Source organism: Tuber melanosporum (genome assembly GCF_000151645.1).
Source record: "Tuber melanosporum whole genome shotgun sequence assembly, scaffold_35, strain Mel28".
In the NCBI taxonomy this organism is placed as follows: domain Eukaryota; kingdom Fungi; phylum Ascomycota; class Pezizomycetes; order Pezizales; family Tuberaceae; genus Tuber; species Tuber melanosporum.
The window spans coordinates 774,470-791,283 of record NW_003299030.1 but is presented as its reverse complement, the minus strand read 5'-3'; the positions used below and the strand labels follow the sequence as shown (position 1 = coordinate 791,283).

Here is a 16,814-nt window from a genome sequence, read left to right as displayed (position 1 = left end):
TTATGTCTGTAGGGAGAGGAGAAAAGAAGAGTGTAGGTATCCTAGTAATAAATCGACAATGGGGGGAGGGAGAGAGAAAAAAGCGTAACTGAAACTGTATGAATACCTTCTCAGCCAGCCATTAACTAATGCATATAAGATCTGTGCTGAAAACATCAACATATCCTGGCGTGGATTGCATGTGAAACAAGGGACCGGAGGAAAGGGGAAGGAAAAAAAAGTATGGAACAAAACGCGAAGCAGAAAGTAAAGTGGAGAGTTTAGAACTTAAGAGAAGAGGAAACAAGAAAATCCAAGGGCTTTAGGTGCTCATGGCGACCTTAACATTCACTTTTATGTCTTTTTGTTCTTCATTTTTGAGTTTGAAATCTGGCTGAAAGTCGAACCATTCGGTTTCTGAGTTGTATTTGTAGGCCCGGAATTCAACGCCGTACGGTTTCTGAACCTCCGTTAGCACAGTAAGGGTTCAAAGGCAATAGGGATTATACCGGCTCAAGAACGTAGATAGTTCCCAGAGGAACGTCGAGCTTGGCAACGTCTTCCCTCTCGAGGCCAAGAAAGTAAGCTAGCAAAACCCTAGCAACTACGCGGTGACCAATCAACAAGACGTGATCTGTCATCCGTTCAACCTCCACAATTACGGCGCGAAGGCGGTTGATAACATCTAAATAAGACTCGCCACCGGCCCCAGGGTAACGGTAATGTAGTTTGTCACGGCGACGCAAATCGTATTCTTGGGGATATTGACTCTTGATTTCGTCGTAGCTAGAGTGTGCGTCAGAGAGGCTTGAGATTGATAGAAATAATTGGAGAAAAACATACGTTAAACCCTCAGCTACACCAGCATTGAGTTCGTTAAGCATCCGCATCTCTTTAATGTCATATTCTTCCTCGTCAAAGAATTGGCCTGTTTGGATACTCCTTGCGAGCATGGAAGTCCATACACAAAAGTTCTTTTCCAGAGGCCTTCCATACTCATCTTGAGTACAACAATTCGAGTACTCTGGGTTAGGGGGTGTGGTGTCGCCCGGACGAGGAGGCATATGTGAAGATTCATGCCTTTGAAGCTGCTTTTCACGGAACTTCTTACGTTCAACTGTAGCCATCAGCATCACCGAGAACTGCTATAAATAGAATTTCAATACTCACCGTCCATAAATTGAGCCAAAGTTTTGGCGTACTTCTTCCCGTTCTGACTGAGAAGAGCGTTGCCCCCAATCTTGCCCGCAACGTTGTCGAGTGACTCACCCTAATAGGCAATCCGAATTAATAAATGATCATGCCACACACCACGGCTAGGAGTGACGCACATGTCTGGTGATCCAAATTTGACGATGAGCAAGGTTAAAATGAAGCAAGAAATAGACAGTCTGTGCGGCCAAAAAACCCTTAGTTTGGTGGGTAACGATCTTTCGGCCAACATCGATCATCTGGCAATAGTTAGTAAGAATTGTCGGGATTTTCATTAGGGTAGAATACCTTGATGAATTGCATTCCGGTCCTTTCCTCATTTTCGCCGAGAGGAACATAATTCTTTTCATAAATTTCAACTGAGCAGAGCAATTAGCTTGACAAACCGCGCACAAGAATGTTAGTGAGAACATACCCCTTTTCTTGAAATCCTCCAGCGCCTTGACCGGATCTTGCCCCTTGTAATCCGGACCACTCAACTTCAATCGCATATTTGCCTCAAGAAGCTGTTGGTCATGACATTCACTCTCAAGAAACAAGACACCCAATTCCTTTCCAGCAACCTCCCTCACCCTATCAACAACTGCCTTCCTCCTCTCAAGCGTAGAATTGGTAGCATCAAGGATGCCAACAGAGCCGCCCTGATTAAGAACGTAGTCCAGCAACTCATCGAGCGTTTCCATAGCCACCTTCTCCCTGAGTTCGGCTGCTGCTTTGTTTGCCGGATCGAAAAAAGATGCAGACTGATCAACACCTCCATCAATGTCAACAGATGTAACGGAATCAGCTCTTCGGTGCCCGCCAGTGCTAGGGCTGGAATGTACAATGGACGAAAGAGTCTTTGATGAAAGCAGGCCAGTCCCGTGTAACAAAGTCGCGGGCATGGTAGGTCCTGTAGGTTTCACTGATGGGTGGAGAGGCTCGTTATTGGCTAAATTGTCCTGCGCGCCGGCTGCAATTCTTCTTCTGTTACCAACATTAAAGATTTTGGTGTCGTGCTGTAACCAATTGAGATATCTAGCCACTTTTTGCGTAATATAACTCTTTCCTCTAGCGGGGAGGCCGACCATAACAATAACAAGCTTGGCGCCAATGTCACGGCGTGCGATACGACCATCTGGAGAGACCCGCGACTTTGTTAATCCGGGTATGTCCAAGGTTGTGGCACGGCTGGATAGTGGATCATAGCAATGTCAGTATGCCTGCCGAAAAGATTGTTCTGTAGAATGAATAGATGGAACGGATGAAACAAAGGGAGAAGCCTCACATTCTAGGAGAATTTGGCGCCGTGGTGGCGGGAGTGTCAGTCAGTGCCTGTCCCATAGATGATTGGTTTGGCGGAGAAAGAAGTTCGGCGGCCTCTTTCCCGGCAGAATTTGTGCGTGCCATTCCAGGCGTGCTCATAACAGATTTCGCAATGGATGAGTGCTGTGTTTGCTTGATGGGATGTGGGGATGATATGTAAGGAGGAAGCTGTTGAAGGCTGTTGGGATTGTTATCGAAAGGAAGTAGATTTTGAGGTGTGTTCGAGGCAGGAAGGGGAACGGGTGAGAGAAAGGCCGACACAACCCTTGGTGATCTAGGGCAACGAGAGACCATCTTGGGGGAGCGGGGGGAAGTGACTTTAGGTGAAGACTGGACTGACGGAGCCATGCTGACAGATATGGGTGAGTAGTCACGAGGGGTTGTGAGGGGAAAAGGGGAAAGAGAGGATGCAGGAGAACAAGAAAAAAAAAAAAAGACCAGAGTTGGTAAAAGAGGATGATGACTGAAGCAAGTTTGGGTGGGAATTTATAGCTGTAAAGTTGGCTACGGCAACAACAACAACGAAGCCCGTGACGACTAGGGAAGGCAAACCCAAAGGCCAAGGGCAAGAGGCGGGGTCGACGAAGGCGGAGAGAAATACTATGGGATGGAGAGAGACAAAAAAGGGTAAAATAAGGAGGTGACAATTGTGGTGGGCAAGGGAATAGATATAGCGGGGAATAGAATAAGACGATCCTCTGTCTTGTCTGTCTTTTGGAGGGGCTTATTCTCCCTTGTTCACCCTTTTCACTGTCAGTCGCTGAGATGGTGGGTTCGCTTTTCTCCCTTCTCCCGCAACCCCCTATGGGAGAGCAGCTAGCGAGCGAGTTAAAGTAATAAATGAAAGAAGGAAGAAAACGACTGGGCGACAGTGTTATGTAGCTTCTAACGGGAGGAGAGTCGCCTTTCTGCAGATCCTGTACTCTCTACTCAAGCAGTGGACAGCTCAGGAAAAGAAGAAAAGTTGGGAGGATGTCATGTTGTTTAATAACAATCGAGCACACACTCTCCCCAGCGGAATGGACGAACCAACTATAAACAAGCCAAGATTCAGCAGACAGGGAAAAGGTTTGAATTAACGATGAGACTACTTAGTTCCGCGCATCGACTCCCTCTCCCTCTCCCTCTTCCCCTCTTCGGCTACCTAATGATGGTCCATCCACTGTTTGAACTGTAGGCGAGCGAGTGGTTAACTACCTGTGCCCTGGTTCTGTGTGAATCTTGTTGTCCTTTTTCCTCCAAGTGCCCTAACCTCACGTAGACGTAAACACACGGCCCCCCGTCGCCGCCTAGACCGGAGATGCAGCCAGGCGAAAGCCCCAAGCATGCATATGGTATCATACTCGAGTACCGTACCTCACTCGCTCTCTCACTCGCTATTCCACCATTCACACAATCTCTCTCCCCCACCAAGGGGTTGCCAGGTCTAGTTCTTTCAGCCCCATCCCTGGTGTTCCCGCCCCCCCCCCCCTGGAGTCCTTCCCATCCCACTACTCGTATGTAGCAATTGTTGCGATATGATACCCTCCCCCGGACCAATCATTGATTGATTTTAAAAGCATGTTTATATGCACTTACCGGAAACGCGTGTGGATGTTTGTGTCCCTTATCTTTTGGTTCTGTGGAGGCTTCCCCCCCTCGCTCTTGCGGCCCAGGACGCCTCCTTACAGATAGGCTGGATCTCCAACCGCTCCGCAACCTCCACCGCATCCTGCTGATTCTCCAGATCTGGAGTTTCCCCTTCGTTTGCCCAAATGCCCGCTATCTTCCCCCCTCCCTTCTGTTTGTATCTTGTACCGGTATGTTGTGCCTTCCCCGCCCGTCCTACCGTGCCCCCCCCCCCTCACACGACTTTCGATATCAGCGGCATGTGCATAACGGAAGACATAAGGAACCCTTAAACTTCACCCCACACTAACCAGTGAGACAAGTGGAGGAAGAGATGAGCCGGTTCTATCACCGATACATTACCACTTCTGATTCTATATCGGCTGCAGCATGCATGCGCAGTACACTGGATAACTTACATGGAATATAGGGTCTATACTTAAATCGAACCTCGTTCCCTAGCCGTAGATTTATGATGGGATAGGTTGCATCGAGCACCAGAACTGGCTACGTATAGTACGTAATGGGAAATGGGGCTCAAAATTAAACATTGCTCGTCCTCTTTGCTTGCTGTTTGTCGTCCGTCGTTGGGGTCCGGGTGCCTGGATCGGGTCGGAACGGCCGTTTTCCTCGTAACACAGGCATATACAAGGATGTTTCTCCGGTTTTCTCGGGCCATTTTCTGTGGTTTGACCGCCTCACTTTTTTCCTACAAGTACAGCTCAGTTCGCTCCTGTTTTCTCGCATGCGTCTGCGCTGTTGAGCGATGGACGCCTGTCATCGATTGACAGTGGGTGGGATTTCGGGTGGGTGGAAGGGGGTGACTCTTACGGAGGTGGATGGCGGTACCAATGTTTTCTCCCCTCCCCTGGATCACAACTTGCTACATCGGCCTGGCACATCGTGCCTCCAGTCTAACCAAACCAGTCCACCTAACTTCCCTTGACAACGCGAAAAAGTCACGAATGAGCGTCACGACACCCACACGTGTTGTCTTGCTACGCTGGTCCAGACTCGGTGATGGTTTGTCTTCCTTGGATATTGTTTGGGACATTGTCATGTACGGGTACATCGCCCTCGCAACATCGCCAAGATATGTTCAACGGTGTCCCTCCGGAACCGTCAGGCGAGAATTCTAACCAGCCTATCAAATCGGAGGCAGAAAAAATGGAATCATCATATTCCTATCCGGACCAAACACACACATATACAAGCATATCCAGCAGGGTGATACACTTACCCGCGACACTTAGCATTCTAGTAAGGGTTTTATATGATTCGAGCGGTTGTAATCACCTCTCTCTCCAGATCATCAAATTCGGAACAGATCTCTTCACGGGAGTTGGACCCTGAATGCTCTTTCCCTCTTGCATGCTGGCATTTGTCCGGAACAGCAGAAATCCGATCTAGGCCCTAGCGCACGATTGCGCGAGACCAAGCCCTCTTGGCGGGGGTCCTTTTTCTTTTCTTTTTCTTTTCCTCTTCCTCATATCTGGTGTTTTTTTAAGCCTCCAAAAGTCTGTGCGCTGACGCATGAAATCACGAATCGAAGGCAGAGGAGACAGCCAGCGAAACCAATATATTCGAGTACACAAGAAGATTTACTGTGCGGTACTAGTGCTCGAGTACCGATATCAATAGTTGTGTTCCAAAGGCTTTCTATCATGCATGCCAGGAATGGTTGTCCCGGCATTTTTTTTTCCTTCTTTCCTCTTTTTTTAGGTTTCGCGTGCGAAGCACGGAACTTTCCTTTTGGACATCCGTCTCTAGAATTGTTGTGTTTTTATTTTTTTAGGTATATGCGAGGCGAGGGGGATCTATCGGCGAGACCAATGTGGGGGCTTACATGCGGTGGTATACCAGCTCGTGAAGATTGACGGAACATGGCCTCGAGATAAGAAGGTGGGGAAGGAGGTATTATAAACATACCTTTTGCGCTGAGAAACGTAATGGCAAGAGCGTCCGCGGAGCGCAAGAGAGAGTCGGCACAGGGAAAATCGGAAAACAATTGCACACAGCACGGCAGAAGGCCTCATTTCGCTTTCGATAAGGAAAAATAGTGCCATTGTATTTTTCATGTACCGACAGCGGTACATAGGTTCGACCAATGGGCTTGATGAGACCTGTCCCTGGTATTCAATCTAACCTCTCCCAGAAAGCAACCCAATGCAACGCACCACCTGGAATAGCTATTCGATCCCTTACAACGAATGCAATCCCGCAATCGAGAAGCATCTGGGTTAAGAGTCAGTGTAACTTGAGTAGTTCAACTTCTCACATATACTCACTACAGTAAACGCCGAAAACTCGGTACCTACCGAGTGACTATTAATGCTTCCGATATTAACCTACCCTACCTCAATCGCAACCGCTCTTAATTGCGCAGAACCAGGGCAATGGGATTTAGTGAGCGTGGGGTAGCCAATGCCATTAACCTAGTGTGCCGATATCCGCTCCATATACTTGGTGGATGGTGCATATATACAATATCGAGACGTGCGTTTGGTAAGATGGATGGATGGATCGGGTACGGTTTGGCATGGTTTGTTCGGTTCCACTTGCGGTAGCGGTACTGGCATACACAAATGGGTCATGTTAAATAACGGCTGACATGCAGGGTTTAATGGGGAAATGAGAAATGGAAAAAACAAGGAAAGTTCGCAGATATGTTTGCATACATGCTCCTTATGCCTGGATATGGCTTGGAGAAGAAGTGGGGAGTGATGGGGTCGTGAGGTGGGATTGACGCGCTTGCATGTGGAGTCAAATGTCATAGGGTATCCAGTGTCGTGGCCATTCCAGATCTACCTGTGCCAGATTATCGCTGGTCTGGCGCCGCACGGTATTGGATATGTGGACTCGCTTTTCTCGGATTGAACCTGTGTCTGCTCCTCTATGTGGGATTAATCCAAGCTAAGAGTTGAAGTGCAGTAGGCATGGTGGACCACTGTGGAAATACTGGGCAAATTTGTGGTGGTGCAGATCATTACCTCACCTATTCCTCCGCATCCTCCTTTGCATCCTCCTCCAGAATCAGTCTTCGGTCCTATTTCATCAATAACATAGCCCTTCCAACCCGTGACAATATCCAAGCCGTGCTGCGAGGGTGATGTTAGGCTACTATACATTCCTTTGGCTCATTTGCTCACCCAGTCGCACTCACAGCCTGCTCTGCTCATGATGATGCAGCCCTTGGGCAAAGATAAGCTTTGCCGGTACGAACTGCTGGGAAAAATGTCTCGGGAATGGGGGCCGGGCGAAAAGCTTGATTGAGGAGACTGGTTTGGCGTGATAGCTATTTGGGATTAGTAATAGGATGTGTTTTAGATGAGGCGCATGGACTGGACTGGATGGAAGCCCTGCTGTGCTTGTGTTACTTTACGTGGGGTTTTTGTGGCATGGTAGATGGGCAGGCCAGGCCGATGGGATGGCGGTGGGGATGATGCGGGTGGACTGTGGGACTGGTACATATTGTGTGGCCCTGGGGATCGGGTGGCCAGGTGCTTGCGGTGGTTATGGGGTGGGGGGTCTTGTGCAGGTTAGTTTTTATTTTGGGCTGTCGGGATGATCATTTCTAGACATGGGCCAACGCTTGGGGATACTTGAGTACCACAGTAGTAGCGTACTGACAGACACCAAAATCGAGGTGCATATGGTGCGGCACTGCTTGCACGGACGAGTTGGAGTCGCGCACCCAAAGCTAATAGCGATTGTTGGGCTAGTAGGAGCTAGAGCGACGCTATGGATGAAGTACTGAATATAGAATTCTCGTGAATCAATACATCACGAACACGTGAGGTTTTTATAATGCTTCTTCGCCATGAATCCACAAGCCCCCGTTCTAGAATGCATTAATACGGTAGCATATTACAGGACAGAACAGGTGCGAGTCGTTGTGGCTATGAGTACTGGAGTTTATTGAATGGCGGCTTCCTCCAGCTGCCACGGATTGCATATCGCTGCTAGACTGCCGAATTCAGTACCGCATCCATTAAGTCACACTAATTCCTATTGGCCCGACCGACGATCGCTACTAGCTTTGGACACGTGAATTCAACCCAACCTCGCGAGTACTGTACTGTACATGGGTTCGGCCAGCCGAATAATGTGAATTAAAACGGAAGCGCTTGCTTAGGGAGGGAGTTTATATATAACACGCTACCCGGGAGGAAAGTGGAGGGAAGGCGCATGTGCAAATTTGCGGCAACTCCTGCAGCATACGATATACAGGCAGCACGGCGTGCGCCACTCAAGACATCACACACAGGTGTAGAAATGTAGTAGGCAAACAGGCGTCGATGTATGATGCTGGTAGTGCCGCCTTTATGGGTGAATGGATGGATGATTTGACTTGCGAGATAAGCTTCTCGTGGGCGGTCGTGCAGTGCCTTGGACATACATACAGACATGCATGCATACATACTTACATGAATAACTTGGTTCGTGAAATATACAAAGGCGATAGAAAGGTATGCGCACTACTTGTCTCGGTGGATATGTATGTGGTGGGGTCAAAATTTGATGGGGGGGGGGTGCGGGGTTCGGAATTAGACACAGTACTGAGGGTTGGGGGTTAAAGAGGCACGATCGCACTGTACTGTACCTTTTAGTTTCAGGGGCTCGGAAGGTCATGTTGAGTGCTGCATCATAATAACCACAGTTCCGGTGATCGTGGGATGCTTGAAGTTTCCAGATATAAACGTACCAGTATAATACTATTAACACTATACCCCCCCCCTCTTCGCAGCCACACACGATAAAAAATCCAAGAGAGAATTCAAGTTAGCAATGATCCGGGTTCGTCACAAAGATAGAGCACTCGTAAATCCTTTTTTTTCTCTTTCTGTGACACCGAGGGGTTCAACCCCGCCTTACCACCCCACCCCATGACAAACACCTTGGCATGACTAAAAAAAAAAATACCCGGAAATATGCCAGAGGATTTAGGAATCCATTATCCAAGTCGAGAGCGAAAAAGAAAAAACATTCTCATAGATTTTTTTGCCCAGGATGGGGCGGGATAATCTGCTATGATCGGGGGAATGTCGTGATGCATGCAATGTTGAGCGGGTGGTCGTTGTGAATATCATGGTACTCGTAAGGGAGGTTTTGATTTTTTCGTGGTATGATATGGCAAACTAGTGTAAGTTGGGTACAGATCAAGCCGAGTGCCGAGGTAATGCGCGGATGTAGTCTATTGTGGGCATATGATAGTCTACGGCTTCCATGGTACCCATATTGGTACCTGAGTAGACTAAACTTGGTTTGCTTTTTGCTTTGGGTGCTGGTACGAGTATGATACCTTGGCATTGATGTTGGGTTTTCCCTTGTTGTATGTACAGTACTGGTACTGTACAGTACAACTGTTTGGCCCGTCTGTGCTTGACCGTGCACGGTATGTGGATGGTGAAATGAACCTGTCCCTGATTTGTATATTCTTGATATTCCGGTCGTTATTCTGCTGGATTGCTCTTTTTATTATTATTATTATTATATTTTATTTATTTTCCTATTCTGGCTTTTTATCATCATACCAGTTGCCTTTTGGATACTTCTCCGTTCATGTAGTTGCCGTATCACAGACAGTATGTATGATTGAATAAGTTTTGTTAGGTTCAACTTGGAAGTGAGGGAGACGAGACAATTATCTATCCCCGTGCTCAGTATCGTGTACTGCTCTCGTTAGAAGGTCACTTTGTATCATACCATCTTCTCCAAAGAAACAATGCGCCTCCGTCAAAGTACGAGTACTTTACGGTACATGTATGATGCCTCCAACGTGCCGAGAGGTTCGAGCCCCAGCGAAGTGTAGTACTCGTACTGCACAGCAGCGGACGGTATGGTATCCTACAAGGCAATTGTTGACAGTCTGCACCCTAGGTCTCGAAGAGCATAGTTAAGTGAGCAGGATCAGATCAAGTGACACTGGGTTGAGCTAACCTTGGTCTCACTGAGCGAGTGCTAAAGGGGGGGAGGGTGGGAGAATAGGATAAACCCGTGGTATTGAGATGGGGAAATTGCTGACCTTTAGTTTACTGATTATCGCAGCCTCTTCTCAAAAGTCTTTGTGAAATGGTGAATAAGTGAGCATTTTTAAGAGGGGCAATTATGTGCAACTTGTAGAATTTTTACCAAACCAATAACCATGGTATCCAAAATATCATGCCAATAGTTCAACCTGGATGGGAGGGGGGTGGTGATACTCTCTTTTCTCAAGATTTTTATGAACACTTTTATTCTCTGTTAGATAGTCGGCTGTTCCTAGTTGATAGTATAAACTTTTCTTACTCAATTCTCAAGAAGAATACTATAGAGAGCCTTTCCCACTCTGACAGTCTACTCCTGCTATTCTGGTAAGGGAAAAGGGTAATTGTATGAAGAGTAAAGGTTTATACAAGCTGGAATGTACAGGAGTTGTAGTGGAAATTTGTACTGTATATTTCAATTGATACTATTAACTGAGATTTGAAAGTATATAGTACTAAGTGAATAGTACAAAAGAGAGTAAAACTGATACCTGAGTAAGCTTGAAAGAGGTTAGTCTAGATTAAAATATCCAAAGATTAAACTGTTGGGAATTTTCAGGAAGTAGTATGGAGTAATGAATACTTGGTGGAGAGAAATAGTAATTCTTGTCTAAAATGAATGTTTGGTTCTAGCAGTGAAAATAATGTGATGACTGTATTATAGGAATTGGAAAGGGAAAAGACATTTCATTAATAGTTTGAGGATATTTTGAAGAGGGAAATCAAGTGGTCTTTATATCTTTGGTGGTGAAATCAGTAAACTTGCACATCTACTTTTGACTTCTTGAAATATTCCTAGTAATCTTAATCCTGAAATGTGTTTGTGATATCATTGATGATTAAATCTTTTAGCAAGACAATTGCATAGCCCATAGTGCACCAGTAGTACAGGAACAATTTAATGGAAGTGGAATTGAGTTAGCTAGATGCTCACCCTGTTTACCTGATCTTAATACCATGAAATAAGTCTAACTTGAACTTAGGAAAACCCTTCAAAATCAGTTATCCCGAGATTGCATAATTCCTAGTACCGCCGGGCTTGAGTGGCCGGTGACCTACTCGGGCTTCTCAAAACCATGGGATTGAGGATCGAGTTCTGCACTGGGCTAGATTAGTCATGTATGGTAGCGCTGTGGATTCCTCCATGGATAGGCCAGTGACACCGGCGTCTAGACTATTATATCGTAGGGTGGAATGTCCAGTTTCTCAATGATCGACATGGTAGAAAGAGCACCCGTGCACCTGAATGGTTTTCAGGACCGTCACGCAATCTGCAGAGGTCTTCATTATGTGATTGCTAGTCGTGTGGCTTGTTCCTCCTAGCACAACTATGCCGGTAGGACAACTCCACCCCCGAATGCCGTTGGGCACGAGGAGATCATATGGTGCATTGTCCATTGGCATGGGTTGTCACGTGGTCGGCTAGTATCTATCATTTCTACACGAACCGGACCGTTCTGTCGGACTCTGTTGATCTCGGGAAGAATTGACGCTCCCTCGGTACCTTCTCAGAGAAGAATCTACCGTCTTAACTTACCCCCCCCCCTGAAGCTGGCATGCTCTCCGCGCCCGCTGCTGGTTCCGGTATCTCGCTCCTGTGGATCGGTACAAGTGATCCACTGGGAGGCACGTTGCAAAAGTGGCAATGTAGCGGGACACCCTAATATAAAACCCTTCAACCACGGCACCCGAGCACTGGGTTTAGGATGACAGAGTGAGTGGATGGGTAGGTATGGTAGGTAAGTAGGCGAGGATATTTGCAGTTTGGGATACCTTTGCTAACCACGCCTTCACTCGGGCACTGTACTATACATTGCATAAATGGCAAAAAGTCCTGTTATGCTATGATAGGGTGCTGGGGGGGTATTACTGTGAAGTGAGTGTTTTACGCTATTTGCAGACCCCAGACGTAGGATCATTTGAGCTCTGCATGGCCGAGTATACTTATCTATACCCATGTTTAAGTGTAACAAAAAACACTACTATAACCCCCCGAAGGGTTACTTTCTACACCACCGTCTTCAATACCTATCTGTCAGGGCACTCTGCCGAATCACCTGGTGGAAAAGTTCAAGTGATTGCTTGACTGATGTCCCTGAACTCACGACTTGCTGTATCCGGGACGTAGGGGAATGTATAATTTAATACGAACACGGACTCTTGTAGCCTTCCCAAGCTACCTACACACATGGCGTAGAATAAAGAAAATACTCTCCCGCTCGGGCAGGCGCTCGAGCGGGACTTGTGAAGTGGGATTGAAAAGTGAGGACTTGTGCCTCCTTTTACTAACGGGCACTGACATTATATACTGCACTGCAATACCACTAGTACCACCAGCAGCTGGTATGTTAGAGTACTTTCGGGCTTCGGGGAGACGGGCTGACAGTCATTCTAAACAAAACCAACCACAAGGGATCACTGGTTTCGTGGATTCGGCACATGTGGATATGTACCGTACAGTAGGTACGGTACTCTTGGACGATGTCCCTCTAGAACCTCGTCCAACCCCTTCGCTTCCATTCCCTGAAACCGCCAGCACTCCACGGACTATTATTTCCACTCAATACCACCAGCATAGTCTGCCCCCCCCCCCAGGCCCAACCAGATCACGCCGCAACGACTACGTGCCCCGCCGCCAAACGAAACGAGCGCAAACCCCCACGTGCGCAGCGTTCACGGTGGTCCGGAGTCATCTTTTACGATGAGGGTCCGAAAGCGGTGCCCTGGATGCCTCTTTGGGGCGCGTTAGGATCTTTTTTTTGATCCTCCTAAGCAAACAACAAGCTCCTCCACGGGCTACGCACCACGATCCAGCACATCGCTGCCGTCCAACACCCCGGCGCATCACAGTAGGTACTAAATCACACATCATTCGGTGTTAAGGGCACTCTGCATACAATACGTATTTGAACTATAACTCTTTGAGAGATTCCTGTGTACAGATTTGCAACCTGGGCGATTACTAGATCCATTTGCTTATCTCAAAAAAAGCTCCATAGACTATTTCTGTGCAGGCTACCTTGGTTTATTCGTTTTACCCAAGCAATCGCACTCCCGCATGAAGGCAATGAAGTTCTCCCCTGCAGCTAATTCCCAATTGACTCTCTTTGATCGTCTCAACAAGAATGCCTTCAAGTCTCAAGAGCAAGACAAAAAGTTGCACAGTCTAAGTGTTCTCCATAATATAAGTACAAGTAGTTGAATACCAAGGGGGGGGGTTGGTTGTGGTATTGTGTTTCGCGTGGTAGTTGGGTTTAATGTGGTAGGATCTAATGGGGATGCGCGATGAGAGGAGAGGAAGGATGGAGGGATGGAAGTGAAAACAGGTTGGGGTGAGTGATTAATACAAGGCTTTTTTGTTTCCTTTTTCTTTTTTTTCTCAGTACCCCCAAAGATGTGGGGGAGATTGTTTTGCTAGATGTTGACTGGCTATTCCTGGCGAAGGTTGGGGCAAGTGATTACTTGTGAGGCTTTCTGCTTTGTTTTATTTTTTATTTTCTTAGTTCTTTTAAACTTGCGAAGGGAGATTGTTTTGCTAGATGTTGACTGGCTATGCCTAGATGTTGTGGACGTGATTGTATAGAGTATATATACCTAGTTGCGTGCCACATATCGTGATTTATTAGTGGTGGGGGATATTGTACCGGTGAATCTACTGAGTACAAGTGGTGGTAGGTATTTTGATACTATGCGCCTAGTATCACACGTAACCTGCCATATATCCACATCATCCATCTATCCCATCCCAACCGCAATCATACTGCTTCAACCAGCTTAGCTAATTTGCATCACACCCTACTCGTAGAGTACAAACCCTACGGGGAACCTCACGAAAGAAAAATATCAAAAACAAATCGCTCCCTTTATAGTGTGTCCTAAAAGCAGATATCATATTACAAAAGGAGAGAAACAAAGGAGACAAAGCCTTAATAAGATCTACCAGAACCCCCTTTCCCCCCTCAATGCCTGAGATCAATCCCAACTCTCTTCTCCTTCTCTAACCTCGTACATAATCTGCATAGCCATGAATAACACTGTGCACACAAGAGCAACAAAACCAAACCCCTCCCAACTCCCCAACACGCCGCATGCTAAATCCCTAACACCCTCAGCCCTGATAGCAAATCCAACAAGGTTCGCCGCCCCCATCATCATAAGTACGTTCTCAATAGTGCCGAGGCCAGAGAGGTATCTATATGCCCTCTCCCACCCTTGAAACCGTTGCTCAGGAAACACCTTCCGACAAACTAACTCTGGGATAACGAACAATACTGCAAGCCAGCCCCAGGCAAGGGGTTTAAAGCTAAGGTCGTGCCAGAGCGCGACAAGGGTGAAGACAGCCACCACGTTCATGATGGGCAGACTGGCACTGCCAAAAGGGGTGTATATGTAGTGCACGATCCAGCGGTTGAAGCTGTGGTGCCTGGCGCGCCAGAAGGCAAGCGCCGAGCAGTGATTGCTCATGTAGCGCAACATATTCTCTGGCGGGTCCACGTGGTCCACAAGTGCCCAGAGGTGGAAGAAGCGCCAGGGGATGAGCATCTTGAGCCAGATGATGTGCAGGTTAAAGTACCCGATCATGGAGAGTTGGAAGGGCGTGTAGGAGGACCAGGAGTCGTAGGTGTGCCCAGATTTGCAGATTGCTACAACATAGAGGTAGTGGGCCAATTCCATTGGTAAGAGGGAGGAGAGGAGGCATAGGCCGTATTTTATTACGAGGGTTGAGGAGGTGGTTGGTTGGAGGTAGCGTTGCTGGGAGCATGATTGTTAGTGATCGGAGGGGAGGAGGGGGGGGGGGGGGGCAGAGGGGAGGTTACCTGGTGAACAAAGTCATTGAAGGTAATGATTGGCCCGACGAGGTATAATGGTGAGTATAAAATGTAGGCAAGGTAACCGAAGAATCCATAGTCTTCCATGGTGGCTGGTGTATCAATCCTATCCCGCTTGCTGATGTTTGTAGGATTAAGAAGTTTTTTTTTTCTTTTGCTTGAAAATCAGTCGCGCGCCCTGAGCTTCTATCTCGTCTGAGAAATCCTCCTCGGCCTCTGCCTCCCCATCCCCATCTGCTCTTTCGACATCTTCTCTTCCTATAAGACTACGTACCTCCAGAACGCTTCCCTCATCTCTTCCAACAACTGCATCGCTGATCCCAGGGGACAATACCGGGCGGCGGGGGACAGCCGAGGGCGTTGGAAATAACGGAAGCGGAGGTAATGATCGGTAATCCCCAGAGTTTGATATTTCCTCCTCTGTACAGCTACCACGAAAATCTGGCCCATTTCTTGTTTCACCAGCCATAAATCAGACGACAATTTCCATTCTCTCCCACTCACTCGTGAATGGGATAACCTCCAATACCTAGGCGCGGACAGCAATTTTGCCAGTATTGACACTTTGTAATTTCATGCTTTTGCGATCCCTCGATGACAGATGCAGTCCAACACTCTTCGCTCGTCGCAAAATAGCTATCTTACCTGTATTTGATACCTGATACATAACTGTAGCCTCCAAAGCACCCAGGTTGGTATTAGTTGTAAGAGTAACATTGTGACGTAATGCAAGAACACATCCCTAAACCCTGGACCCAATCTCCCTCCCAGTCCTTGTGGTAGCAACATCCAGCTGGACCCCGGGAGCACTCCCAGAAGTGCGACTGCTACCATCTAAAAATCTGAGTCTAATATAGTAACTAACCTGATCCATAGCTTCACCAGCAGAACTGACAGTGTCAACATGAATCTCCCCCAGTCCTTTGTTATTCTGCATTAAGACTGCAGTCTTACAGCTGAGAAGGTACTCTACTCTCACAAACCTCCTTGGGAATGTTGCTAGTCCTAACCAAAGTACAGTATCCTTAATCCCCTTGCCATATTCAATAAACCACGCGCACCCGCACATGCTCTTGCCCATGGCCAAGTTGACCGTCAAGCCGATTGGAATAATAGTTGAGAAGAGCACTGAGAAGACGGGAGTTTTGATGTACCACCAACTTCTGCTTATGATTTCGCGGGAACTCCCGGGGTCTATAGCACCTGGCTTGTTTTAGCTATTCTCAATCAAAAATGCTGCTACCAAAGCTATACTGAATAAAAATATCAGAAGGCAAAGAAATTGTCAAGTCATTGATATCTTGGTCCAGCTGTCCAGTTTTATTACATGAGCAAGACAAAGACAAAACCACTCACATTTCCGAGCCAGTGTAAACAGGAGTATCCAGAGTGATCGAATTGCTGGCCAAGACACAGTATTATTTATGGATAATCCTAACCTGAAAGTGCCGCCGCCGGAAGTGCCAATAGTGAAGACGAAGAGGTGCCAGAACCTAAAGACATAGATTAGCTAGGACCAAAAGACATAGATTAGCTAGGACCTAAAGGCAGAGATTAAGCTGGGGTCGATACCAGTTTGAAGAGCTTGCCAGGCGGGTAGGGGTTTTCCTGTGTGAGAGGAGTGAAGTAGAAAGACAGAGAACAGGGGGAAGAGGGAAAAACCACCAGTTGGTTTAGCACTTCTCGCAAGGTGGAACTATAGAGAAGATTTCTGGATCCCTGTTTTTTTTGCTCCCGGTAATAAATGACAATCACTCTCATTGAACAATTATGTTACTTAAGACCAATGTAACTGATCTCCTACTCACCACTAGCTTTCAACGAGGACAGACTTTCCCAAAAACGGTTGTTAGAT

General features: G+C 47.2%; 2 protein-coding genes; one reads left to right on the top strand and one right to left on the bottom strand.

The window, feature by feature from the left end:
- GSTUM_00007395001 (uncharacterized protein) lies at positions 1 to 2,844 on the bottom strand (the record flags this gene model as incomplete). XM_002839385.2 has 9 exons in its annotated part: positions 1 to 439; positions 489 to 765; positions 823 to 1,096; positions 1,150 to 1,249; positions 1,311 to 1,430; positions 1,480 to 1,550; positions 1,607 to 1,978; positions 2,165 to 2,361; positions 2,459 to 2,844. 9 exons carry the CDS (start codon positions 2,842 to 2,844, stop codon positions 302 to 304), a joined length of 1,935 nt encoding a protein of 644 aa, XP_002839431.1. The 3' UTR covers positions 1 to 301.
- Positions 2,845 to 4,928: 2,084 nt separating this feature from the next.
- On the top strand, positions 4,929 to 6,833 carry GSTUM_00007394001 (uncharacterized protein). XM_052355787.1 has 1 exon: positions 4,929 to 6,833. The coding sequence occupies exon 1, from the start codon at positions 5,769 to 5,771 to the stop codon at positions 5,979 to 5,981; it is 213 nt and encodes a 70-aa protein (XP_052211753.1). The 5' UTR covers positions 4,929 to 5,768; the 3' UTR covers positions 5,982 to 6,833.
- The last annotated feature ends 9,981 nt before the right edge of the window (positions 6,834 to 16,814 follow it).